General features: G+C 39.2%; 1 protein-coding gene across 4 annotated transcripts; it reads right to left on the reverse strand.

Annotated features, from left to right (window-relative positions):
• Positions 1-448: 448 nt before the first annotated feature.
• On the reverse strand, positions 449-27,983 carry lg17h19orf47 (linkage group 17 C19orf47 homolog). Of its 4 annotated transcripts, none has more exons than XM_061973043.2 (8): positions 27,855-27,983; positions 21,537-21,624; positions 17,069-17,183; positions 15,387-15,468; positions 15,114-15,251; positions 14,903-15,052; positions 2,552-2,625; positions 449-2,481 (listed from the first exon to the last, which is right to left on the reverse strand). In XM_061973043.2, the coding sequence occupies exons 1-8, from the start codon at positions 27,871-27,873 to the stop codon at positions 1,915-1,917; spliced, it is 1,233 nt and encodes a 410-aa protein (XP_061829027.1). In that variant the 5' UTR covers positions 27,874-27,983; the 3' UTR covers positions 449-1,914. The 4 variants fall into 4 exon arrangements, with proteins under 4 accessions (XP_061829027.1, XP_061829030.1, XP_061829028.1 ...); XM_061973046.2 differs by having other exon boundaries at positions 450-2,481; positions 14,978-15,052; positions 15,126-15,251; XM_061973044.2 differs by having other exon boundaries at positions 450-2,481; positions 15,126-15,251.
• Positions 27,984-27,996: the final 13 nt, after the last annotated feature.

The following is a 27,996-nucleotide window of genomic DNA, read 5'->3' on the forward strand; positions in this document are numbered from 1 at the left end:
GCGCATTCACCGAACCTGAACCGTAATCATAAAATGATGTTATTATATCAAAGAAATACTAATAAAGATATATTTTACAAACAGAAAGTTACAGGAATGTACACATGATCCCATGTTTACATCTCATTGTGCAACATGTGAATGTTTTAGTGGGAACTAAATGCGATATCTGAAAGGGGTACACATTATTTCCCAAACAGGACCCCCCACCCAGACATGTAATACTAGTACACAGCTCATGGAGAACAATATGTTATAGTCATTGTAAGTGGGCTAAAACACTTATATTAGAAAATAATCTCATAGAAATGACTGCTGTCGTTTGATTACAATAATAAAACATTGAACTTGTTATTTAGTCAGGTTTGGGACAGGTATGCTGCAGGTGTGACCACAGTGCATGTGCACGTCTGACGTCGCTCACATGTGCTCCACCGAATGCTCAAAGAATTTTTGCGTTTGCTCACACATATGGAAAATTAGAGGGAACAATGTTTGGGGGTATCCATAATACGCCGACAGGGCGAAGTTTTTATTTACGCGATGAGTCGGCGTGTTTTGAACTCCGCGACGGAGGTTCTGCCGAACCCCTCAGGCCGACTCACCGCACCCCTAGGGTTTGATCCAACCCAGGTTAAGAACCACTGTTCTATGATAATGACAAGCATCTCCCTATAAATAATACATATCGGGAACTTAATATTTCAAAGTTACAGAGTAGAGTGCGTACACCTTCATTCAAGTGTGACAAAAAACTGACAAATACTTGTGGACCCTTATTTTTATTCTTCTTACGAGGCGCTCTTTTTTTTTTTTAATGCAGAACCTGTTTTTTTTGTTGTTCTTTTTTATGTTTCTGGAGACAATAAAACACTTTAAATGTGTAGAACCTTAACAAAATTCAAGTGTGACGTCTAAAAAACAAGACAGGTGTTTGGTGACACCATTTGATTGGATGGGACAAAGCACCTACTGGCCAAGTGCTGACCAACGACTGCTCACAGTACATTTAGGGATAGGTTGGATTTTTCACATAGAAAAATATCGAGTGTCATATAGATGTAGTCTGTGCGAAATCAAGGCTAGTAAATCTATACATTGCATTTTGAAAATACTCAACATGCTGCCTTCAGGTAGAGAATACTCCGTAGTGGTAGAAAAGTGGACCAGGAGGTTTAGAGGTATTCATTCCTGCAAATGCAAGAGCAGGAGGTGCAGAAAAATGATCGAGCAATGCTGAAAACACACTGTTGCAGGTGGTGATGGGGAAAAGGGGGTCAAATGTCATCCTATGGCTTGTTCTACATAAATGGGTTATACTTGTATAGCGCTTTTCTACCTTCAAGGTACTCAAAGCGCTTGGACACTATTTCCACATTGCCACACTGATAGCGGGAGCTGCCATGCAAGGCCCTAACCACCACCCATCAGGAGCAAGGGTGAAGTGTCTTGCTCAAGGACACAACGGATGTGACGAGGTTGGTAGAAGGTGGGATAGAACCAGGCACGGCCACTCTCCCAACCGTGCCACGGCGTCCCCATCTGACTAGTTAAAGGTTTTAATCAGACTGCATTAAATGAGGGGGGAAAGTAACTTGTTTAGATTTTAAATGAAAAAAAACTTAAAGGAAATATATGGTTCAAGAGGACTATGAGTATTGTAACAGCAGCATCCTTCAAAGGAAAAAGCTAAATACTTTCACTGTCATGCTTATGCCTCAGGCTCTTTTTCTACTACTTGGATATTTACTTCTTTAAAGTGACAGATATGACTCTGTCCAAACACTAAAATACAAGGGGAGGAGTTTCAAATGGTAGAAATTAGGTTTTAGGTGACACCAAATGTAAAAATAAAAGATTGTGTCATTGTCCGTACACAAAATAAAACTTCAAACTCTTATCAATTTGCAGTCCTTAAAAAAAAAAAGTTTGGGATGTGAGTTTTTTTTTTTTGCCGCCCAGTCTCTTAAAAACACTGACAGCCTGGAAGTCCATCTGGGCGCCCGCACAGTCCCCCGCTCCTCCTCCTGCAGCATTGGTGCTGCTGCTGACTTTACACCTCGTTATGCTGCCTTTCTGCTTGGCTTTGGGCCGGGTACTGGTCACCCTGTTGTCCTGCGTGTCAGCTGCCGCAGGGGACACGGTCACGGCGGACTGGTGCGTGGTGGCGGGGAGCTTTCCCAGTCTCTGAAGCACGCTCACTTTGGCAGGGGGGACGCCGTTGGAGCACGAGGAGGAAGTGGGCGCTTCTGGCGGGGCTTGTTTAAATTTCCCTCCCAGGCGCCGCAGTGTGATCCGGGCCGGCTTTTTGGCGTGCTCACTCCTCACAGAGGGGTTTGACGTCTTGAGCACGCCAGCATACTGGAGGACGGAGCCGTCCCCGTCGCTGTCGTCCTCCTGCGCGCTCGCCGCCTTCTTCGCCGACCTGAGCGCCTCCTCCAATTCGTCTGCTCGGTCCAGACGGCTGAACACGCCTGTGGGCTGCAAGCACAGGAAGCGTGCTAAGTCATTCTTTCATTTTCACGTACGGAGAGTGACGGACAGCTCTCACCTTCTTTGTGTTGGCTGCCGTGTCCGCCTTGGCCTCAGCTCCAAGTCTTGAAAACACAGAGGTGCGCTTCAAACCTTTTGAAAGCACACAAAGAAAGAAGACGGAACAAGAGTGTCAATCCTTTAGATCATGTTTTGAATAATCAGCAGCAACTGGGGTTGTCTCCATACCAATATTTTGGTACCGGCACCAAAATGCATTTTGATACTTTTCTAAATAAAGGGGACCACAAAAAAATGGCATTATTTTAATAAATAATCTTAGGGTACATGTTTATTATTGCAATTTTGTCCTTAAATAAAATAGTGAACATTTATTTTAGTAGTAAGTAAACAAACACAGACTCCTAATTAGTCTGCTGACATATGCAGTAACATATTGTGTCATTTATCTACCTATTATTTTGTCAACACTAAAAGGACAATCTGTAAAAATGAATTATTAATCTCCTTGTTCATTTACTGTTAATTTCTGCTTATTTTCTGTTTTAACATGTTCTATCTACACTTCTGTTAAAATGTAATAATCACTTATTCTTCTCTTCTTTGATACTTTACATTAGTTTTGGATGATACCACAAATTTGGGTATCGATCCGATACCAAGTAGTTACCAGAGGTGTGGACTCGAGTCACATGACTTGGACTCGAGTCAGACTCGAGTCATGAATTTGATGATTTTAGACTCGACTTGACAAAATGTAAAGAGACTTGCAACTCGACTTAGACTTTAACATCAATGACTTGTGACTTCACTTGGACTTGAGACTTGCTACTTTCCCCAAAACCCAAAGATTAAAAAGTTATTCAGGAGCGCTCCGTATCTTTCATTGTGTTGGTTTTGGATGATACCACACATTTCCGATACGAAGTAGTTACAGAATTATACATTGGTCATATTCAAAGTCCTCATGTGTCTAGGGACGTATTTCCTGAGTTTATAAATATAAAATGAATTTAAATGTATTTGGTATCATTACAGTGGATGTCAGGTATAGATCCACCCATGGCATTTGTTTACATTGTGACGCCGGTGAGCTATTGTATCCTCCTACGGTGTGTAGTGAAGCTAGTGAAGTTCAGCTATTACTCGTCCTGCAGTGATAATGGTACTTGTTAGGAACGTACTTTATTTGTCTCCATGGAGGCGAGGATTAGTGATTTAGAAGTAGATCAAAACACTGCAGACTGTGGATGGACATTAGCCGCAAGCTGGCTAGCCATGTTTTAAAGCACCTCTTCCTGAGGGTGTTTCAGTGTTATAACTTCACCTTTATCTTTACTTTTTAGGCCAAAATGCGTCCATTCTCCCTTTTCTGTCTACACACTGTTTCTGCTTGTAAGTACTTTGTGTGTGCGCGCTGCCGAACATGCTCCTCTGCTCGTAAAACCAGCAATGTCACGACATTGGGAACCGGTACTTTTCAAACAGAGTATAGTATCATTTTTTATTTATTAGTACCGCAATACTATACTAGTACCGGTATACTGTGCAACCCTAGTAGCAACTCTCAAAAATGATTAGTCATCATTTCTACCAGTTATTAAAAGGGGCTGTTTACATGAGACCACCTTCATTGAAAAATGCATAAAAACAGAGTTATTTTAAATTTTTTACATGACAACAGCATCATTGTGAGTAAAAAGGTCACCTTAGGGATGCTGATATTATTGACTAATATTAGCATAAGAAATGGACAATTATCCTGCAATGATATCAGATGCTTCGATTCTGTGCAAATTAATTGATCATGCACCATACGTGTGGTCATGTCAACACGCCTGTTAGCTTAGTGCAGAGGTGTCAAAGTCGTTATAACTGAGGGCTACATCGCAGTTAAGTTTGGCCCCGAGGGCCAATTCTAACAGTGAATACTATCATTACACAGTTTTTTTAATGCATTTTATTAGTAGATGTTTTTAGAAACTAAAATGTAAAAAAAAATATGGTAAGTTGCAATAATTTCACCTCAAAATGTTGTGTTTATTACTGTAAATGGAAAAATTGTACTGCTGTTTTATGGTAAAAAAAAAAAAAAAAGGCAGCTTGGTTGCCAGAATTTTTCTGTAAAATTTACATTTGTTTTTTTTGCTGTAAATCTAAAAAAATTGCAATTTTACAGTAACATTTTGGCACCTGTGCTGCCAGTTTGTTGTTGTTGTTTTTTTAATACAGCAAATCAACAACTGTAGATTTTTCGCTGTATTACTGTAAATCCCAAAACACCACAGTTTATTACAGTAAAAAAAAAAAGTACGGTACTGTTTTTTATATTTAGAGAAAAATGCTGTAAAAACCACAGTAAATTTCACAATTTTTACCCTGAAATCTATTGCTACTTTTACATTGTACAATTTGATGGATAACTTGCTTTGAAATCATTATTATTAGTATTTATTTCTATTTAAAAATTGTTTGAATGTTTGATAATATATTTTTTGCCTAATTAGACAATATTTAAGTTAACATTATTTGCGATTACATGGAGTACATGTATTTTTTTTCTCCCAAAATAGAAAGAAATAATACATTTAGTAAAAAAAGTTACAGTATTTTATTGATACATATTATTTCCAGGCCAAATAAAATGAAGTGGCGGGCCACATCTGGCCCCCGGGCCTTGAGTTTGACACCTGTGGCTTAGTGTGTCCATTACCTGGAATTATTTGAAAGTTTCACCTTTGGATGGTGTTTGAAATTTGGAATGGGAGGGAGATAATTCAACACTAATATCACACCTCTGGAAAGAATCACTCCGAGTCATACGAAGTGTTAATGCAGACAAATGATAAGAAAAGAGGGGTGGTAGTGAAAAAACTATAAAAGGTATCGCTACAAGAGTCTAAGGGGAAAAAAGTCAAATACTTTTAAGGGTCACCCCAGAGCCAAAGCACTCAATCAGAATATAAAGTGATGCATTGCAATGGATCAGTGTTTCTCAAATAGTGGTTCGTGAGCAGCAGGGGAGATTTTCATTATTTGTGTGTACTCTCAACTGTAGTTTTAATGCCAGAACAATACACAAGCCTGAAGCTTGGTGGCAGCAGTGCTAAATCTAATCAAAAGGCTTGCTGTTCTACCAAGTAGAAGTAGTAAGTACACAGGAACACGTGTACAGAGCAGAGAATATTAGTAGTAGCATTAGGTTGCATTTGAGACTAAAAATATGTTGTGCGAGTATTGGGGAAAAAAACAGTGCAATACTGATTTTAACCCTTTATTTGGCATTTTGCTCCTGAAATAAATCCATCCAAATTTGATCTTACTAGAATAAAATGTTTACCCATCTGTATAGCATGTTTGAAATAAACTTAAACCACAATGAAATGGACAAGTGATTGACGCGGAAGTATCACTGATCCCTCTGTGCACGCTGAAAACTGTGTGCGCCTCCCTCCTGCGCCATGTGCACAGAGGAGCTCATACACTCAGTCTTTTAACACGCAAGAAACCAAGTCTCATTTGGAGGAACGGGTCAGTAAAAGACAATGTTTTTTTCACCACCTTAAAACGCGACACAAACTGCACTGCGCACTGGTAACTACAAGGGATCGAAGGGAATATTGAACAACAAATCAATGATTAAAGTGACAAACTTGCCATTCAAATAATACTGTGTTTGTTGACAAGGACATACAGCCAGGGAAGCACAATAAATCTATTTATTAAGCAGAAGTAAAGTACCAATGATTGTCGCACACACACACTAGGTGTGGCAAAATTATTCTCTGCATTTGACCCATCCCCTTGATCACCCCCTGGGAGGTGAGGGAGCAATGAGCAGCAGCAGTGGCCGCACCCGGGAATCATTTTTGGTGATTTAACCCCCAATTCCAACCTTTGATGCTGAGTGCCAAGCAGAGGGGTAATGGCTCCCATTTTTACAGTCTTTGGTATGACTCGGCCGGGGCTTGAACTCACGGCCTACCGATCTCAGGGCGGACACTCTAACCACAAGGCCACTGAGCAGGTGGCTAGGCTACAGGCACGTCTTTGAAGGCACACACAGACGTACACACTGCTCTCATATATATATATATATATATACTCTACACGAAACGTATTTCAACTGCATTAGGCCAGATATTAGAATCTTTTTTAAGTAACGCATTAATTACTTTCCCTAGTACAGTGTTTTTCAACCACTGTGCCACGGCACACTGGTGAGAGACAGTCTGGTGTGCCGTGGGAGATTATCTAATTTCCCCTATTTGGGTTCAAATATTTTTTGCAAACCAGTAATTATAGTCTGCAAATGATGTGTTGTTGTTGAGTGTCGGTGCTGTCTAGAGCTCGGCAGAGTAACCGTGTAATACTCTTCCATATCAGTAGGTGGCAGCCGGTAGCTAATTGCTTTGTAGATGTCAGAAACAGCGGGAGGCACTAAGCAGGTAAAAAGGTATCTAATGCTTAAACCAAAAATAAACAAAAAGTGAGTGCCCCTAAGAAATGGCATTAAAGCTTAGGGATGGCTATGCAGAACGAAACTAAAACTGAACTGGCTACAAAGTAAACAAAAACAGAATGCTGGATGACAGCAAAGACTTACTGTGGAGCAAAGACAGCGCCCACAAAGTACATCCGAACATTAGATGACAATCAACAATGTCCCCACAAAGAAGGATAACAACAACTGAAATATTCTTGATTGCTAAAACAAAGTAGATGCGGGAAATATCGCTCAAAGGAAGACATTAAACTGCTACAGGAAAATACCAAAAAAAGAGAAAAAGCCATTAAAATAGGAGCGCAAGACAAGAATTAAAACACTACACACAGGAAAACAGCAAAAAAGTCCAAATAAGTCAGGGTGTGATGTGACAGGTGGTGACAGTACACCTACTTTGAGACAAGAGCTATAGTGATGCATGCTTGGTTATGCTTTAAAGTCATATCCAACAATTGTAACAACGATTTTTTACTGTCAACTGAGTTATGTTTTTTAATGATTTCTGCTGGTGGTGTGCCTCCGCATTTTTTCAACCCAAAAATGGGCCTAGGCTCAAAAAAGGTTGAAAAACACTGCCACAGTAAATAATTATATTTATTAAAGACTAATTTAATTACTCTTTTGGTAAAGTAAGGAGTAACTATTTAATGACTTTTTAAAAGTAATTTTCAGAACACAGCCTGTCACACAGCATCATGAATCAGTTGACAGGTTGGTGTTCCTGGCTAACATCTTTGTTTATGTCCTTAAATAAAGTTTGCCGATAAAAACACCATTGTTAAAGGTCAATTATTTTCATGTTGCTGCTGACGTTTAAACAAGTCCTCTTAAACTAGGGAACTTTATTTCACATTTTGTTTTTTTGTGTTTTTGTTAGCTGAAGAATTGAGCACAGCTAAATGTTATTTTTAAGAAGATAGGAGATTATATTTCCATCCATCCATCCATCCATTTTCTATCGCTTGTCCCTTTCAGGGTCGCGGGGGTGCTGGAGCCTATCCCAGCTGCATTCGGGCAGAAGGCGGGGTACACCCTGGACAAGTCACCACCTCATCACAGGGCCAATACAGACAGGCAACATTCACACTCACATTCACACACTAGGGCCCATTTAGTGTTGCCAATCAACCTATCCCCAGGTGCATGTCTTTGGAGGTGGGAGGAAGCCGGAGTACCCGGAGGGAACGCACTTATTCACGGGGAGAACATGCAAACTCCACACAGAAAGATCGAACCCAGGACCTTCGAATTGTGAGGCACATGCACTAACCCCTGTGCTGGATTATATTTGACTATTCTAATATTATTTTCAAGGCTTTTTCTTTTTTCTGATCTCAAAACACCTCTTAAGTTCGGATCCTATTATGCAAAACCAACTTTTGTTACTTGTTCAGTGGTGTGCCGCCAGGGCCAGCAAGGCCTTCTCTGCTGGCCTAACATAACCAGAAATCATGATCATAATTAAAGATACAATTATTTTTTTATTTATCCATCCATCCATCCATTTCCCTAAATATGTATAATTATTTATATTCTCTTCATGTCATATTATGCTCCTTCCAGTGCTGTTGTTTTTACTTTTAGTTTGTATCCAATCAGAATTCAGCTAGCTTATGTTGCCATGCTGTACCAAATCTGCCTGAATTCTGCCTTCAGAACCAACAATGTGGGCGTCCGTGCACTGTAAGTAAACAGGGACATACAGTTGCTAGATAGTTGTGATAGCAAATCAGCTCACAAGTTGTTGACAGTAGCATATCTAGGTGGGATCTGAGCCGAGCATGTCGTTGTGGCTCATGCAGCCCTTTTGAGACACTCGTGATTTAGGGCTATATTAATAAACTTTGATTGATTGATTGATTGATAGGTAGCCTGATGTTAACGAGACTGTGATTGGATACTCACCAAATTGAGCATCCAATCACAAGTTGCAACTTAGCAGAAAGTGTTGAGTTTGAGTTTATTTGGAACATGCAAGCATACAACATGATACATCACAATTTCCAGTTTCTCTTTTCAACATGTTCGAAAAGGAGTGTGAAGAAGCAGAGTTTATTTAATCCTACCCCTTCTCTTTTACATTACAGTTGCTAAAACTTTTGTTCACTTCCTGTTTTCAATTTATTCACAATATACTCCATAAGTAATCACAATAAAAATAAATAAATAAATAATACTCGGTGAAGTAAGTTACATTTCATATGGTGAGATGAGTAAGATTAATTTGAAAATGAATGGATGGATGAAATAAATTCAGAATGTTTATCATGGTTCTTCTTCTTTGTACTTTGTAAACACTTTAAGTTTGAAGAGTTTCTTAAAGTGGATCATATTAGTACATTGTTTGATTGCTTTGTTTAATCCATTCCATAATTTAATTCCACATACTGATATACTGAAGGTCTTATGTGTTGTACGTGCATACCAATGTTTTGAATTACATTTTTCCCTAGTATTATATTTCTCCTCTTTTGTTGAGAAGAATTGTTGTATATTCTTGAGTAGCAGATTATAGTTTGCTTTGTGTATAATTTTAGCTGTTTGCAAATTCACTATGTTGTGGAATTTCAGTATTTTTGATTCAATAAATAAAGTGTTTGTATGTTCTCTATATCCAACATTATGTATTATTCTAACTGATCTTTTTTGTAACACCGTTAATGAATGAAGTGCACTTTTGTAGTTATTTCCCCATATTTCTACACAATAACTCAGATACAGTATGTAACACCAGCAAGCAGTAGAGAATATGAAGTGATTTTTGGGCTAGAACATGTTTTGCGTTATTCATTATTGACGTGTTTCTTGCTACTTTGTTTTATATTTTTTACATGAGATTTCCAGTTCAATTTATCATCAATCAGTATACCTAAAAATTTGGTTTCATTTACTCTTTCAATGTCTATTCCGTCTATTTGTATTTGTGTTTGACTTTCTCTTCTACTGTTACCAAATATCATTATTTCAGTTTTACTGAGATTCAAAGATAGTCTGTTTTTGGTCAAACCATCTTTTTAATTTGTTAATTTCTTCTGTTATTATTTGTATTAGCTTCTGTGTGTTCTCTCCTGAACAAAATGCTGTTGTATCATCCACAAATAATGCTAACTTTAAATCTTTTGTAACTTTACAAATGTCATTTATATAGAGATTGAATAATGTTGGTCCTAGTATTGAACCCTGAGGTACACCACAAGATATATTTAGCGTTGTAGACGTGTGTTCGCCTAGCTTAACATGTGTTGACCCACAAAGAAGGAAAACAAAAACATTGATTAGGTGGCAGATATATAGTGATGTTATGACCTAGGTAACAGGAGAACTCCATTACTCAGCATGCCACAGTAGTGAAGAGCATGCACAGTAGCCACATTTCGGTTGTTGAATGTTGCCATGCCAGCCGGCAGCTGGATGTTATGGACGAGCACGCTGTGGAGTAAACTTTAAGAAGTGAGCCCACACGCCTCATCTGCATCTTTTATGATTAGACAAGACAACACATATACACGTAAAAGCCAGTAAATTAGAATATTTTGAAAAACTTGATTTATTTCAGTAATTGCATTCAAAAGGTGTAACTTGTACATTATATTTATTCATTGCACACAGACTGATGCATTCTGTGAAAATCCAAAATTCCGTGTGTCACAAAATTAGAATATTACTTAAGGCTAATACAAAAAAGGGATTTTTAGAAATGTTGGCCAACTGAAAAGTATGAAAATGAAAAATATGAGCATGTACAATACTCAATACTTGGTTGGAGCTCCTTTTGCCTCAATTACTGCGTTAATGCGGCGTGGCATGGAGTCGATGAGTTTCTGGCACTGCTCAGGTGTTATGAGAGCCCAGGTTGCTCTGATAGTGGCCTTCAACTCTTCTGCGTTTTTGGGTCTGGCATTCTGCATCTTCCTTTTCACAATACCCCACAGATTTTCTATGGGGCTAAGGCCAGGGGAGTTGGCGGGCCAATTTAGAACAGAAATACCATGGTCCGTAAACCAGGCACGGGTAGATTTTGCGCTGTGTGCAGGCGCCAAGTCCTGTTGGAACTTGAAATCTCCATCTCCATAGAGCAGGTCAGCAGCAGGAAGCATGAAGTGCTCTAAAACTTGCTGGTAGACGGCTGCGTTGACCCTGGATCTCAGGAAACAGAGTGGACCGACACCAGCAGATGACATGGCACCCCAAACCATCACTGATGGTGGAAACTTTACACTAGACTTCAGGCAACGTGGATCCTGTGCCTCTCCTGTCTTCGTCCAGACTCTGGGACCTCGATTTCCAAAGGAAATGCAAAATTTGCATGGTTGGGTGATGGTTTGGGGTGCCATGTCATCTGCTGGTGTCGGTCCACTCTGTTTCCTGAGATCCAGGGTCAACGCAGCCGTCTACCAGCAAGTTTTAGAGCACTTCATGCTTCCTGCTGCTGACCTGCTCTATGGAGATGGAGATTTCAAGTTCCAACAGGACTTGGCGCCTGCACACAGCGCAAAATCTACCCATGCCTGGTTTACGGACCATGGTATTTCTGTTCTAAATTGGCCCGCCAACTCCCCTGACCTTAACCCCATAGAAAATCTGTGGGCTATTGTGAAAAGGAAGATGCAGAATGCCAGACCCAAAAACGCAGAAGAGTTGAAGGCCACTATCAGAGCAACCTGGGCTCTCATAACACCTGAGCAGTGCCAGAAACTCATCGACTCCATGCCACGCCGCATTAACGCAGTAATTGAGGCAAAAGGAGCTCCAACCAAGTATTGAGTATTGTACATGCTCATATTTTTCATTTTCATACTTTTCAGTTGGCCAACATTTCTAAAAATCCCTTTTTTGTATTAGCCTTAAGTAATATTCTAATTTTGTGACACACGGAATTTTGGATTTTCATTTGTTGCCACTTCAAATCATCAAAATTAAATGAAATAAACATTTGAATGCATCAGTCTGTGTGCAATGAATAAATATAATGTACAAGTTACACCTTTTGAATGCAATTACTGAAATAAATCAAGTTTTTCAAAATATTCTAATTTACTGGCTTTTACCTGTATTTGCAAGGCCATTTTCAAGAAGGATATTAAAAGAGAAACTACATCTTGTGACAGCATGTCGGCCAACCCTGGAAGCTCGTGTGGGTTGTACAAATTGTGAGTTAAAATATTTTATTTCATTATTTTTTCATGTTTAATATGTTTTTTGCAATTTAAATTTTGACAGTAACGCATAAGATAGGTTTTAATTGCTGATGCGGGTTTATTGATTTTTAAATGCGCTAGAAAATAACCCGTTTTGTACACTGTTGAGGTGATTCAATCCTCAGTAGGGCGTAAATGTGTTTCTGTATAGTATTTCTCCAGCAATGATCATGTGGTCACATCAATTATGGTATTTTGAGAGGTAATCCTTGAAGTCGGACATCACTGAAGGCCTATGTGGGAAACTCACGGCCCGCCACTGTACTTGTTGGTACTTGTTTTTGTGTATTTGGGATCCCCATCAGTATTAAACATTCAAAATCAAAGCATGGTGGAGGTATTTAGTTACGTCAACGGATAGTTGCATTTATGGGTTAGTTTATGGGCCAAACTATACCGGGATATGAGTTTAGGTTCATATCCCCCAGCCCTACACTAGTGTTAGCGACAGTGCTAGCACAGTTTAGGAATGTTCTCTGTGTTTAATTGAGCCTAACAGTAGGCATTATTATGGCAATATGTTTATATGTATGAGTGTACATGTGTACCTTGTTTGAGTGTTCATAATAATATTGTGATATTTAAGACATTTCAAATTCCTCCTATTTTTTTGTGGTACAAATTTTTGTCATTTAGTAGCACATGTGCTACTAGTGAAAAGGCTAAGCGTATACAGCACTGCATAGCTAATCGAGGCAAAAAAATAAATAAAGAAGAAGAATGTTAACCACACAGTGCATTGTACAGATAAATAGATACATATTATGAAGTTCTCAATAGTAATTAAATTCAGGGAAAAATATCTGTCATGACAAAAAATAATTAAGAAGCACCGCAGTAGATAATCAGGCCTTCTCAATCGGGCAAGATTCTTTAATGATTATTTTGTTGGGACACAAAAATACATGTGACGTGGCATTAGTATGAGTGAAGAGCGTCTGCCTATATCGGTCAATATCACTATCGGAAATAAAGTGTTGGATAGTATTCTTTCTCCCCATTTTTTCGATAGTTGCTTTTTCAGTGAGAAAGCAAATATCGAACATTTATACTATGTAAACTTGAAAAAAGGGTCTTAAAGGGGTGGTTTTTGAAAACTGCAATTAAGAGTTTCAACATAAACGGTAAAACAAACAAGACTTTCTTTTTTTTGTAATGCCCCTCCATGTAAATGGGATTGTTTTAAAAATGCTGCTTTTGTAAGCAAAACTTTAAAAATGAAAATTATATTTCTCATGCAACAGGCCCTAACTTTGGCATTTTACATGAATTGCTCCTTCTGTTTACTTCCGCGGTAACTTTCAATCAGAAGAGGAGCGGGAAAAGGTCATCTGATTTGCTGTTGTCACGGACATGTCCGCCATGTTTGAACGAGGTAGTATGCTCAGAGCTGATCACCGTAATTAACCTCAAATGTATCACAATCATATAATTGCCCAGCCCTAAGATATAGTTTATTTAGCCTTTTTATTACAAATTTACATTTGTAAAATGTACAAATTTGACAAAATGCATTTTAAATTGCATAAAGACTTAAAGATGTTAGTTGGATGTTGTATATTCCAGTAGCTTTAGTTTGCAGTGACGTACAAGTGTACGGCATCCTCCTAGGATCTGATATCCAGGGATGTGAGCACCCTTTGAGAAAAAGAGGAAAATTGAGGAAAAAAAAGAGAGAGGAAACCTTCTATCAGCGCGAAGTACAGCGACGCAAAACCCGATAGAAAATTTTCTAAATCAAGACTACATTTCTTGCAATTGGGTACATTTCTACACTATAATTTCCCATTAGATTTATTCTCATCTGCCAACTTCTTTTGGCTGTCTTTTTGACACTTATATGTTCCATGTAATGTACCACAGATTTGTTTAAAAAAAAATTTAGTAGATAATTTACTAACATTATTTAATTGAAAATTGTAAAATTCTATAACACTTCAGAAAACATTTCCCATTTGGCTACTCTATCCTGTAGCCACGCCCCCTTGGGTAATACACTTTCGATATTGCGACCTCTGTTTACAATCCCTCACGTCAAAAATAAACCTTCTCAATGGCTACTTATGAATCTGGTTCGGAACTAACAGTATTTGGATTGTTATCATCCAAATATCATTAGCAGCAAAGTGGACAGCCGTCATTGCCGACATTGAGGCACGGAGAGCGAATGGAGGCGACAACAAGTCAGCGAGCTAAATGATTAGCCAACTAGCTACTTTGTTTCAGTGCTCCTGATCATCGCTCTGTCCTGTAACTCAGCGCGGAGTTTAAGAAAAGAGGAACAGCGACTATCTGCGGCTGAGGCGAGCGTTCAACACATTTTGTCTAGAACCCATTTTTAATGATATTTTTTTTTTTTTAAACGCGAAGTGACATTTTGACATGAAAATTAATGTTTAAAAACTCGGATATCCGTGTTTCCGCGGAAATTTCACATTCCTGAACATCATACAAAGTTAAGACAGCTGTCATATTGGATAGTGCAAGTGTACCTAATTATGTGGAGCTACAATTTTAAACCATTACAGAATGTGAGAGTGGTTAGTGGGGTGTGAGCAAGAGAAAAGTGACGGATAGCATGCCAACATTTTGGTTGGACTTTTAGAAGAGAAGAGTTGGTGAGTACTACTTTTAGTATTGATTAGTTGAATAGCCGCATTCAGCATCATTCCGCGAGACGCCCAGCCTACTGGTTCAGGCCTACCTTTCTTGGCCTGTTGAGCCAGGATGCGGCGTGTGCGTGCCGTGGTGCCTTTGGGCATGTTGATGATGTACTTGCCTTCCATCTCTGCGGTCACACGCCGGTGCTTCGCGGCTGCCAACTCGTTCCCTTCGTCTGCCGGCTGACTTACAACTGAGGAACAAAGGTGGTGGGTCTAACCAATGAAACGGTGTGGGAAACACGTGAACATTACCTTGGTGTTTACCTGCTTTGCTATTCTTGTTTGCTGGCACGTTGGACACAGTGACTGAGAGGCGGTTGTCGGGTCGACGGGCTGGGGTGGTTGGTGGCGAGTCGTGGCTCAGAGCGTTGGCTATCATACGAGTAGCAGCTGGGAGTAGACACAAAGATTGTCTTCTAACTACAATTTTCCCTGTTGTCAAAACTTAAATGGGTATCTTAAATGGTATTATGGTTACTTTGGATGGTGCAAAGTGTAATTGTTAAGCTCTGAGAAGTTACTTACGAGTATTGGCAGTTCTTCTCAGCTCTGCTTTCACGCTGGTCTGTCCTGAGTTGATGGCTTCTGTGGCCATTTTGCACATGTCCTGAATGGGGAATGAGTCGCAAAAGGGTTTTGGTAACACTTAAGCAGTGTGTCACCGCACAACATTAGGAAGCCTGGTAAGTCCAGTTAAGACACAGGTGTCAAACTCAAGGCCCGCCACGTCATTTTGAATGGCCTGCGAAAAGCCTGAAAATAATATGCATCAATAAAGTACTTTATCTTCTTTCTTTTTATATTTTGAAAGAAAAAAATGTATTGCATGCACTTATATATCTTTTAAATAGAGATGTCCAAAAATATCGGCCTGCCGATATTATCGGACGATAAATGCTTTAAAATGTAATATAGGAAATTATCGGTATTGTTTTTTTTTTTTTATCGGTATCGTTTTTTATTTTTTATTAAATCAACATAAAAAACACAAGATACACTTACAATTAGTGCAGCAACCCAATAAACCTCCCTCCCTCATTTACACTCATTCACACAAAAGGGTTGTTTCTTTCTGTTATTAATATTCTGGTTCCTACATTATATATCAATATATATCAATACAGTCTGCAAGGGATACAGTCCGTAAGCACACATGATTGTGCGTGCTGCTGGTCCACTAATAGTACTAACCTTTAACAGTTCATTTTACTCATTTTCATTAATTACTAGTTTCTATGTAACTGTTTTTATATTGTTTTACTTTCTTTTTTATTCAAGAAAATGTTTTTAATTTATTTATCTTATTTTATTTTAATTTTAAAAAAGGACCTTATCTTCACCATACCTGGTTGTCCAAATTAGGCATAATAATGTGTTAATTCCACGACTGTATACATTGGTATTGGTTGATATCGGTATCGGTAATTAAAGAGTTGGACAATATCTGAATATCGGCAAAAAGCCATTATCGGACATCCCTACTTTTAAACTTTATATATCTAATAATACAACAGATATTATATTATCATACATTCGAAAACATTTTGGGGTAAAAACATTCATAAATATCTGCTTAACATATGATTTCAAAGCAAGTTATCCATCAAATTGTACACTTAAAAAAACTAAACAAAACAACAATTTAGTCTTCAGAATCCTACCATAATTATTTACAGTACGGTAATACACTGTGAAAACAGCAAACATATTTTTTATGCAAAAAACCCCCAAAACTGGCAGCTCAATCACCAGAATTTTACAGTAAAATACAGTGTGACCAATATACCGTAAATATTATGGTAAAATTGTGCCATTTTTTTTACTGCAAAATCCACAGATTTGTTTTTCTTACAGTGTAGGTAAAATATACATATACTAATCAAATGTATAGGCAATCATGTGACAATATCATGTAGCAAATCCTTATACATACATGTATGTTTCTTTTATTAATGTTACAAGCGGTCGGCCCTCTGAGGGCAGCCAAAACTGCAATGTGGCTCTCAATGAAAACAAGTTTGACACCCTTGAGTTAAGAGACGCTACAATCCAATAATGCCAATTTTCTCTAGGTCAAGTTTTCTCCTTCTAAAAAGTATAGCGGGAAACAGTGAAAACCACACCGCACTGCACCACCTGTAATAGATTTTAGTTCTGACCAAGTGACCATGGTCAACATTTCATCAATTCCTAAAATGGGATCCTACCTGCCTGTGGACAAGCTTGGCGTGTTTGAGAATGGCAATGATGTCACCAACAACAGTGATGCCGAGGTCCATCATGATGTCCTTGCTCAGGTCCATCAGCATGTTCTTTTGAATTCTGTAATATCAAACAGCAAACACTTTTATTCTTGTGCATAATCCGCATTACGAATCATGTTGACATTTGGATCACAAGATTCGGCAATCTGACCATTTTCCAGGGTTCCCACTCTTACTCTGAGATTATTTTCCAGAACTTTTTCAGGAAATTTTCCGCTGCCATAGAGACAAGTTATCACGACATACACGAATATGGTAAATGGGTTGTACTTGTATAGCGCTTTTCTACCTTTTTTTAAGGAACTCAAAGCGCTTTGACACTATTTCCACATTCACCCATTCACACACACATTCACACACTGATGGCGGGAGCTGCCATGCAAGGCGCTAACGAGGACCCATCAGGAGCAAGGGTGAAGTGTCTTGCTCAAGAACACAACGGATGTGACTAGGATGGGTGGAAGGTGGGGATTGAACCAGTAACCCTCAGATTGCTGGCACGGCCACTCTCCCAACTTCGCCACGCCGTCCCCACGAATATGTTCCCATGTCCTCTTGGGTTGTGAAGATTGCAGAATCATTGATTTTTCCGATGCATCGCGATGCGGCATTTAACAATTAATATCTATTAGCAAATGTTAATATAAAAATATTTATTTTTCACGATAACAAAACCACATAATTACAACCGCAGCACCTGGAAGTTGGCGGGAACAAAGAAAAGCCATGAAGACAGTTTTAAGGGACGGACTGTATTGTAGCATCGACTGTGACTTAAGTATGATGAGCAGGTGGTCCATCATGAATCGCTTTATTGCAAAACTGGACACTGTAAACAAGAGCAACAAAAACTTTTTTTTTCTCTTGACACTCAACGGTCTTCTTTTACTCCAGCCAACACACACACCAGGATGAGCTCCTGATGCATTGATGGCCACAGAAAAGGTCGGACATTACATACTCCCAACACTATATGCAACTTACAGGGTGAAAATGTATTAAACCTAGAAAAAAAGCTGAGGATTTTAGTTAAAACAGGGGAGACTAATGATGATTTTCCTTTTTTCTTACGTATAAGTGTTACAATGTTATACACTCATGTTAAATAATGCCAAAGCGTCAAATCATAAGCTTCATATATTTTGGCATGAGCTAGCCTTGCACGCAGTTTTGGTTTCTTTGAATGTTGTGTTTTGCAGTGTTTTTTTTAACAACGGGCTATTTGTGATGTCACAGATTGACGGACGTACTTATGTGGGCATCCTAGTATCTGATGTCGGTCAGCCTCCTCTCCCTATGCTGTTAGCTGCAGCCTCTTGTGTCAGCCTTTCTCATCTCACGCCCTGTCGCCTGAATACTTAAACAAATAAATAACAAATATTTCCGTGTTTATTCGCCCACATTTTACATGGGACTGTATTGTCAACATGAACCAATTCAAAATTGGATTAGCGAAAAAGATGGCGCCATTGCGACATTACAACTTGGTTTGAGGGACAAGAGAAGGTAGGATAGAGTATTATTTTCATCTAATCGTGGCATGATGTTCACAATAACACGGACGTGCAACATGCAGTCACGTAAAAGCTGGTAATTGCAGCTTACTTTAATGCTGCATTGTCGCGACCGATGAATCTACAAACCCCGTTTCCATATGAGTTGGGAAATTGTGTTAGATGTAAATATAAACGGAATACAATGATTTGCAAATCATTTACAACCCATATTCAGTTGAATGCACTCCAAAGACAAGATATTTGATGTTCAAACTCAAACTTTATTTTTTTTTTGCAAATAATAATTAACTTAAAATTTCATGGCTGCAACACGTGCCAAAGTAGTTGGGAAAGCTGCATGTTCACCAATGTGTTACATGGCCTTTCCTTTTAACAACACTCAGTAAACGTTTGGGAACTGAGGAGACACATTTTTTAAGCTTCTCAGGTGGAATTCTTTCCCATTCTTGCTTGATGTACAGCTTAAGTTGTTCAACAGTCAGGGGGTCTCCGTTGTGGTATTTTAGGCTTCATAATTTGCCACACATTTTCAATGGGAGACAGGTCTGGACTACAGGCAGGCCAGTCTAGTGCCCACACTCTTTTACTATGAAGCCACGTTGATGTAACACGTGGCTTGGCATTGTCTTGCTGAAATAAGCAGGGGCGTCCATGGTAACGTTGCTTGGATGGCAACATATGTTGCTCCAAACCCTGTGTGTAGCTTTCAGCATTAATGGTGCCTTCACAGATGTGTAAGTTACCCATGTCTTGGGCACTAACACACCCCCATACAATCACAGATGCTGGGTTTTCAACTTTGCGACTATAACAATCCGGATGGTTCTTTTCCTCTTTGGTCCGGAGGACACGACGTCCACAGTTTCCAAAAACAATTTGAAATGTGGACTCGTCAGACCACAGAACACTTTTCCACTTTGTATCAGTCCATCTTAGATGAGCTCAGGCCCAGCGAAGCCGACGGCGTTTCTGGGTGTTGTTGATAAACGTTTTTTGCCTTGCATAGGAGAGTTTTAACTTGCACTTACAGATGTAGCGACCAACTGTAGTTACTGACAGTGGGTTTCTGAAGTGTTCCTGAGCCCATGTGGTGATATCCTTTACACACTGATGTCGCTTATTGATGCAGTACAGCCTGAGGGATCGAAGGTCACGGGCTTAGCTGTTTACGTGCAGTGATTTCTCCAGATTCTCTGAACCCTTTGATGTTATTACGGACCGTAGATGGTAAAATCCCTAAATTCCTTGCATTGCTGGTTGAGAAAGGTTTTTCTTAAACTGTTCAACAATTTGCTCACGCATTTGTTGACAAAGTGGTGACCCTCGCCCCATCCTTGTTTGTGAATGACTGAGCATTTCATGGAATCTACTTTTATACCCAATCATGGCACCCACCTGTTCCCAATTTCCCTGTTCACCTGTGGGATGTTCCAAATAAGTGTTTGATGAGCATTCCTCAACTTTATCAGTATTTATTGCCACCTCTCCCAACTTTTTTGTCACGTGTTGCTGGCATCAAATTCTAAAGTTAATGATTATTTGCAAAAAAAATATATGTTTATCAGTTTGAACATCAAATATGTTGTCTTTGTAGCATATTCAACTGAATATTGGTTGAAAATGATTTGCATATCATTGTATTCCGTTTATATTTACATCTAACACAATTTCCCAACTAATATGGAAACAGGGTTTGTATTATCAAACATTCAAACCATTTTTAAATAGAAATAAATACTAATAATAATGATTTCAAAGCAAGTTATCCATCAAATTGTGCAATGTAAAAGTAGCAATAGATTTCATGGTAAAATTGTGAAATTTACTGTGGTTTTTAGAGCATTTTTCTGTAAATGAAAAAAAAAAGTACTTTTTTTACTGTAATAAACTGTGGTGTCATTTTGACATTTACAGTAATATACCAAAACATCTACAGTTGTTGCAGTAAAAAAATAATACTGGCAGCCAAATTTTACTGTAATTTTTTTTTTTTTTTATTTACTGTAAAAAAACAAATTTACATTTTACAGTAAAATTCTGGCAACTGAGCTGCCTTTTTTTTTTATAACCATGAAAACAGCAGTACTGTTTTTCCATTTACAGTAATACACACTACCTTTTGAGGTGAAATTATTGCAACTTACCATATTTTTTTTGACATTTTAGTTTTTTTTAAATCTACTAATATAATGCATTAAAAAATTGTATAATAATAGTATTCACTGTAAGAAGCGTCCCACTGGAGCCAAACATAACTGTAATGTGGCCCTCAGTAAAAAAGGCCTTGGACACCTCTAGACTAGAGTGTAAGTTGCATGACTTTCTCGTCATCACTTCCACAAATCTTGCACTTTTCCGCCCTTTTTGATAACTTGTCGAGGAACTCTGAAGAAACGTTTTCTCCTTTCCCCGATTTGAAAGGTTCATAAAGCCGAAAACAACACAAACATGGGACGTGAGCCGGACGTGATGTCGGTAACATCACAGCAATGGGGCCCCAAGTCCTTAGCAGGGTCTGAAAAGTGACACATTCTAACAACAAAGTCAACTGGAAGCACTGGGTTGCAGAACTGCTCTAAGCAGAGAGGCAAACATGTTTTGTTGGTTGCGTCACATGGGGCTTTGCTCTAAAAGCAGAGCAGCGCATAACATGCGTGCATAACTTTCCCCTTGTTCGCACTGACCCACAAGACAGGGAGAGGATATAACATTTTCCAGGATAACTTAATCATTGCCACTTTAATCGTTTTCACTACATTTAAAAATGTTTTTCACAATTGCCATATGTTGTCAATTACTGGAAATGTTGCATGTTTTAGAGAACAAGTGGGAACCCTGTTTGCTGATGTTTTGCATTGAAAAACCATAATGGAGTAAAACAGGAGATGGATTACCTGTTATCCACAAAGGATACTGCGTAAGTAACAGCGAGGCCGGCTGGGATCCCAGCATCCTTGAAAAACTGGATCCACTCTGAGGTGGCTTATGTGGAGAGGAAAAAAAGTGTTAGCAATCAATTAATCCTGCTCATTTACCACTCGCTTCACTAGTTAATTAGTAAAAATATTTATAATGAGTTATTTATGTTTTAACTTATAACAATGCACGCTTATGAGAACTTGTTTGCACTACTTGTGAGACAAGTTCGGAATTTTCATAACGTCATGGTAAGCCTGAGTGATATATCGATTTTATTGCTAAATTTGTGGTTTTTGTTGCAGACTATATTACAAATGTAAAAAAGCACTTTTTTCCCCTTTTGTACTTTTTGCCCCCAGGAGCTTCCGAGGCTTCCACTGTCCTCCTTATTTCCTTAGCAGAGATTTACACACCTTGCAAAACATCGCTAAGTGTTGTCAAAGTTTGGCTTTGCGGAAACAGGCGTGGAACAAATGACTGCACGCTGCAAAGTTTGTTTAAAAAGGAAGTAGCACAACTACCGTATTTTTCGGAGTATAAGTCGAACCTGCCGAAAATGCATAATAAAGAAGGAAAAAAACATATATAAATCGCACTGGAGCCCGGCCAAACTATGAAAAAAACCGACTTATAGTCCGAAAAATACGGTAACTTACTGCAGTATCTGAAACCGAAGCCTCCAGTGGAGTGCGGGAAATGCAAGTCTTTACGAGGCGCACAAGACCGTAACAACAACCATCTCTGGCTAAAAAGCAGCTTACTGTGGTGGAATCATTTACATCGGGTATGTATGATGAGAAAGAAGCACAGTGGAGAACGATTACTAAAGCAGTCGCTCTGCACATCGCCAAGATGTGTGAATGAAAAAGTCTGCGTCCTCTTACTGAAACTATAGTCCTCTCAATGTTTTACTTGTATAACACTACATTTTCATTTTTAAGTTTGCACTTTATTGTGAATGTTGTCTATCTGGGTGTCCTGGGTGTACGCCGCCTTCCGGCCAAATGCAGCTGGGATAGGCTCCAGCACACCAGAGACCCCTAGAGGGACAAACGGTAGAAAATGTATGAATGGATAACCTCAACGTCGGAGTTTATTATTTCCTTTGCATGCAAAGTGCAATGCTAAATTTTTGGTATTAGATGTATTTAATTTAAGACACAAGTATAGCTTCCAAGAGGAATTAATTTAGTATTTTTAAAATGTTTCCATTAAAAGTACAATTTATATCTGGTCTAAAAAAAACATTATTCAAATTACAGGTTTGTTAAAGGTAAGATGCAGTGTATGCACAAATAGTTTCTGATCAAATAAAAGAAAAACTTTGTTTAGAATTATCTTAGTCATTTGTACTCATTGGTTTCTTTAAAAAGTAGGGAAATATTTGGAGAATTTTTTTTTAAATAATGTGAAAAAAATCATCGATTTTATTTTCAGGCCATATCGCCGAGGCTTGCGTCATGGAAGAAAAACAACCTTCATCACGGCCCCTGGATAAATGAACCCAACCACAAAAGGCTTCGCTGCACATCCTTAAATGAAGCCTGGAGCGTTGTCAACTATCTGTCAGTCACCTAGAAGAGTCCTTCTCAAATAGTGAGAAGGACTATTGGTTGGTTGGTTGTTTACTATGATGAGTGACGATTGGTGGAGATTAAGGCAAAACATTAGGGACAGGCCAATCAGAGGCAAGATAGGGCGGGTCATGGAACCAGAAAGGGAAATCACAACAGACATCCCAAATGAGGACAAGAGTCGGAGAAGAGAAGAGGGAACTTTCAAGCGGGTGATTTATATATTAAAAAAATTAGTGGAAGATGGCAGAGGGATTCTCTTCTTTAGATGTTTCTTTTAGTGATGTAGACGACGTCCAGGAAACCCACAATGCGTCTACTTGGCCACATTTGGACAAATGTACGCGTCTGGATAGAACTTTCATTTGACTTGTTTACCATGTAAGCCCAAATCAAATTGCTTAATTCCTCTTCGGGGTTGTGGACGGCTGAGTAGTGCTTTATAGCGGCAGCCGGCCTCCAGGGCCCCAAATCCCCCCCCCCTCTGTTGCGAGTTGTTGTGACTACATGTATCATGTTTATGTGTGCTATGCTATGTGAGGTTTTTTCCTTGGACTCAGTCTGGACCCCTCCCGAGGGTCCAGCCTTAGACTGATACTTTTTTTACTCTTCCCCCTTTTTTTAAGGAGCGCTGTAAGTGGCTGATCCGTTGGCGGTTCCATCTTGTCCCCTTGCAACGTATGTCTGCTCTTAGTGGCACTGTGCCGAAAATGAAATTTCAGTTCTTATGTGTCTTGTACATGTTAAAGAATGGACAATAATAAAGCATCTTGAATCTTGATCTTGAAAACTGTTCTCCAGTTTCCAAGCCGGGTATATTTCGCAGGAGAAATGCTGACAAAAATGTACGGTGAAGTGAGGAAGATCATAGCTGCACAATGAAGTCAAGTCACTTACTTGGCGCTGACCAGAACCGTACGTGTGTGACAGTCCATTACATCCTCCACTGGGAATTTAAAAGTGCCTGCCTGCAAATTTATTTTTTTATCTTAGTTTGATACATTTTGTATTATTTGCATAGCTATGTTATTTATTTTATGTAGAAAGAATATTTTTCTATTTTATTTATGTTATGTAATTCTATGCTACTTAAACAGTTTATTTTCTGTGCTGTTAATACCCATCTTGACTAACTGGCTTAATAAAAGTGTTTACAGTACACTTGTCATTCACTTCAATTTCACTGAATCTCACTCAAAAATGAATATATGTATACTTTCACCGGAAAATATATCGAGATATATATCGAACATCGAGTTTAGATAAAAATATATCGAAATATACTTTTTCGTCCACATCGCCCAGCCCTAATGCAGAGGTGTTCTTATAACAATTTTAGAGACAAATTATACTATTTATAGTTACAGTAGAAGGGGCGCGAAATATTTCTAACAGAAAATATTTGAAAAGCACTGAGCTAGAGACATGGCGCTCTCTAACTTTGATCATTTAGGTTTACTTTATCAAATAGAGCAAAGAGGACACAAACCAGTAGGACTCACTAAAAGCATTATTTTACAGTAGCGGTCAGAGCAGTGAAAGACAGCTAAGCACTGAAACTCGCTCAAAAATGTATATCTTTATATGTATACTTTCACCGAAAATATATATAGATATATATTGAATGTCGAGTTTATAGTTCAAAGTTAAGTACCACTGATAGTCACACACACTAGGTGTGGAGAAATTACCCTCTGCATTTAACCCATCCCCTTGTTCCACCCCCTGAGAGGTGAGGGAAACAGTGAGCAGCAGCAGTGGCCACACCCAGGAATCATTTTTGGTGATTTAACCACCAATTCCAACCCTTGATGCTGAGTGCCAAGCAGGGAGGTAATGGCTCCCATTTTTATAGTCATTGGTATGACTCGGCCGGGGTTTGAACTAGGGCTGGGTGATATATGGAATATACTCGATATATCGCGGGTTTGTCTCTGTGCGATATAGAAAATGACTATATCGTGATATTAGAGTATACGTTCTCACACAGTTGCTTTTAACTGCGGGCATTACACTACAGGCTTTTATCACTCTTTCTTGTCTCTCCTTCTCACAGAGACATAAAACAAGCGCACCTTCTTACATACGTCACATCATGTCGCGCGTGCAACGTCATACGCCCTCGCCAAGCAGAGAGGTAGCGGAATGGGTAACGTTAGCTGTGATGATAACGGAGTGGTGCGAGTGGTAATACAAGAGAGAGAAGGTGCGAATCTGGTAACAAATGAAGGAAGAATTAATCCCCAAGAAAAACAGCACGGGGTCCATCGTCTGGCGGTGGTTTGGCTTCAAGCAGGAAGATGTTGAACAGACAACCGTAATATGTCAAGCATGCGGCAAAAGCGTTGCAATAAAAAGTAGCATTACTGCTAATTTGTAGCATCATTTGAAAAGTCACCCGCTAGAAAAAAAGGAGTGCTTGAAACGCTGCATGTCAACATCTCCGTCCGGTGCCACACCCACAAAATGCCCAAGCAACCATTTCCACATCAACACCGTATGAAAAAAATAGTCAACAACAGAAGGAGATAACGTCCGCAGGAACCTACCACATAGCGAAGGACATACCCTACATGATTTTGTATTATGCAGCTCATTTTTATTTGACACTTTTTTAAATATCTTGTGTGACATCATGCACAAAAGTGCACTTTATTTCTTTTAAACTATTGTAGTGGCGTTCTGTACAAGAAGTGCACTTTAATTTAGTGTTGTTTTGATAAGTCATCTTAGTGACATCATGCACAAAAGTGCACTAATAGCTTGTTTTAAGATGTCTCTGACAATCTTGCACTTTCTGTTTAGGAAATGACATGAATGTTTGTGCCACTGCTTAATAAATACACTTTTGGTAAATTGACTTAGTTGTGATTTCCCTCTCTGCATGAAAGATTAAAATGAGCATATATTAATGCAGTATGAAGAAGAATGTTTTAATGTAGACACATAGAATCATCATACTGCTGTGATTATATGCATCAAGTGTTCATTCCAGGCTAAGGCAAAATATCCAGATATATATATCGTGTATCGTGACATGGCCTAAAAAAAATTGAGATATTAAGAAAAGGCCATATCGCCCAGCCCTAGTTTGAACTCACGACCTACCGATCTCAGGGCGGACACTCTAACCACTAGGCCAGTGGTTCTCAAATGGGGGTACGCGTACCCCTGGGGGTACTTGAAGGTATGCCAAGGGGTACGTGAGATTTTTTTTAAATATTCTAAAAATAGCAACAATTAAAATATCCTTTATAAATATATTTATTGAATAATACTTCAACAAAATATGAATGTAATTTCACAAACTGAACATAAAATCAAGTAGGCTATTCCATTCATTACCATAAACCCAGAGTTTCCCCCATGCCATGATGGTTTGACCCTACCTGGCGGTGCCACACGGCACCAACTGTCAATCAACTATCGATGTAGAAAACAATGGAGGCTTGGTTAAAGCGTAGCAGTAATGCAGCTGAAAACAAGGAGGAACATGTGCCAAAGAAGGCCAAACCAGAACCGGCAAAATTCAGACAGTATTCCGAAGAATGTGTGTTAATGGGATTTACGGTTTAGGATTAGGGGGTACCTGAATTAAAAAAATGCTCACAGGGGGTACATCACTGAAAAAAGGTTAGGAACCACTGCACTAGGCCACAGATTTAAGTAAAAAATATATCGAGATATATATCGAATATCGAGTATAAGTGAAAATATATCGAGATATACTTTTTCGTCCATATCGCCCAGCCCTAACGCAGAGGTGTACTTATAACAATTTTAGCGACCAATGATACTATTTATAGTTACAGTGGAAATATTTGAAAAGCACTGAGCTAGAGACATGCACCTGGGGATAGGGTTGATTGGCAACACTAAATCGGCCCTAGTGTGTGAATGTGAGTGTTGTCTGTCTATCTGTGTTGGCCCTGCGATGAGGTGGCGACTTGGCCAGGGTGTACACCGCCTTCCGCCCGAATGCAGCTGAGATAGGCTCCAGCCTCCCGCGACCCCAAAAAATTGGACAAGCGGTAGAAAATGGATGGATGGATGGATGGATGGATGGATGAACTAGAGACGTGGAGCTCTCTAACTTTGATCATTTAGGTTTACTTTAGCATAAAGACACTCACCAGTAGGACTCACTGAAAGCATCATTTTACAGTAGCGGTCAGAGCAGAGAAAGACAGCTAAGCTAAGGTTATATGTTGTGACACAAGCAGCCCACAAGCAACTGGAGGTTATTTATATCCACGTCTCATGCTCGGTGCAAAATGATAGCAGCAGCTGCCACAACAATGGCAGCACATTCATGCTGATGTGAGTGGGGAGTCATCCACTTTGAATGAAGTGTTAATGAGGTGTAAATGAACACCGTGATTCAGATAGCATGTCTCTTTCGTTCGCCATAACTGTAAATTACAAGTTAGCACGACATTCTACTAAAATAAATGTAGCTGCATTACACTTAATAATAATACACAAACAAATCAAAGTCCTCCATTTAGCAGCAACAGAATTGCTGTTAGCACGGCGCGCTAGCATTGGCTAAGAGAGATGACTAATGTCACGAATAACATGGCGCTAGCGGCCATTTTGCGGCGTTATCTGTGCGAAAACGTCCGCCATTCTCTTAAATCGATGAAGCGGGGTCGTTTCTGGAATGGTAGAATCACAACGTATATAACAACTGTTAGCCCCGGCCTTTTTCCTTCTCACCTGTTGTCACGGACGCCATGTTTACTCGAATGTGCAGTGACGTCACCACGCCGACTGTGAGGTAACTTCCTCTTCCCCTCCCCCGGTGTTCTGTGAAGTTTCAGCTGTGACCGCTAGAGGGGGCTAGAGACTCAAACAAAGC

The sequence above is a fragment of the Nerophis lumbriciformis genome, linkage group LG17 (assembly GCF_033978685.3).
Source record: "Nerophis lumbriciformis linkage group LG17, RoL_Nlum_v2.1, whole genome shotgun sequence".
NCBI classification, from domain to species: Eukaryota; Metazoa; Chordata; class Actinopteri; order Syngnathiformes; family Syngnathidae; genus Nerophis; species Nerophis lumbriciformis.

Bases quoted from the DNA above. Each gene is read 5' to 3' on its own strand.
- lg17h19orf47 (XM_061973043.2), bottom strand. The intron at 15,252-15,386 runs GTAAGTAACTTC...GTCTACTCCCAG, and splicing joins GAGAAGAACTGCCAATACTC to CTGCTACTCGTATGATAGCC. The intron at 15,053-15,113 runs GTAATGTTCACG...TTTGTTCCTCAG, and splicing joins CAAAGCAGGTAAACACCAAG to TTGTAAGTCAGCCGGCAGAC.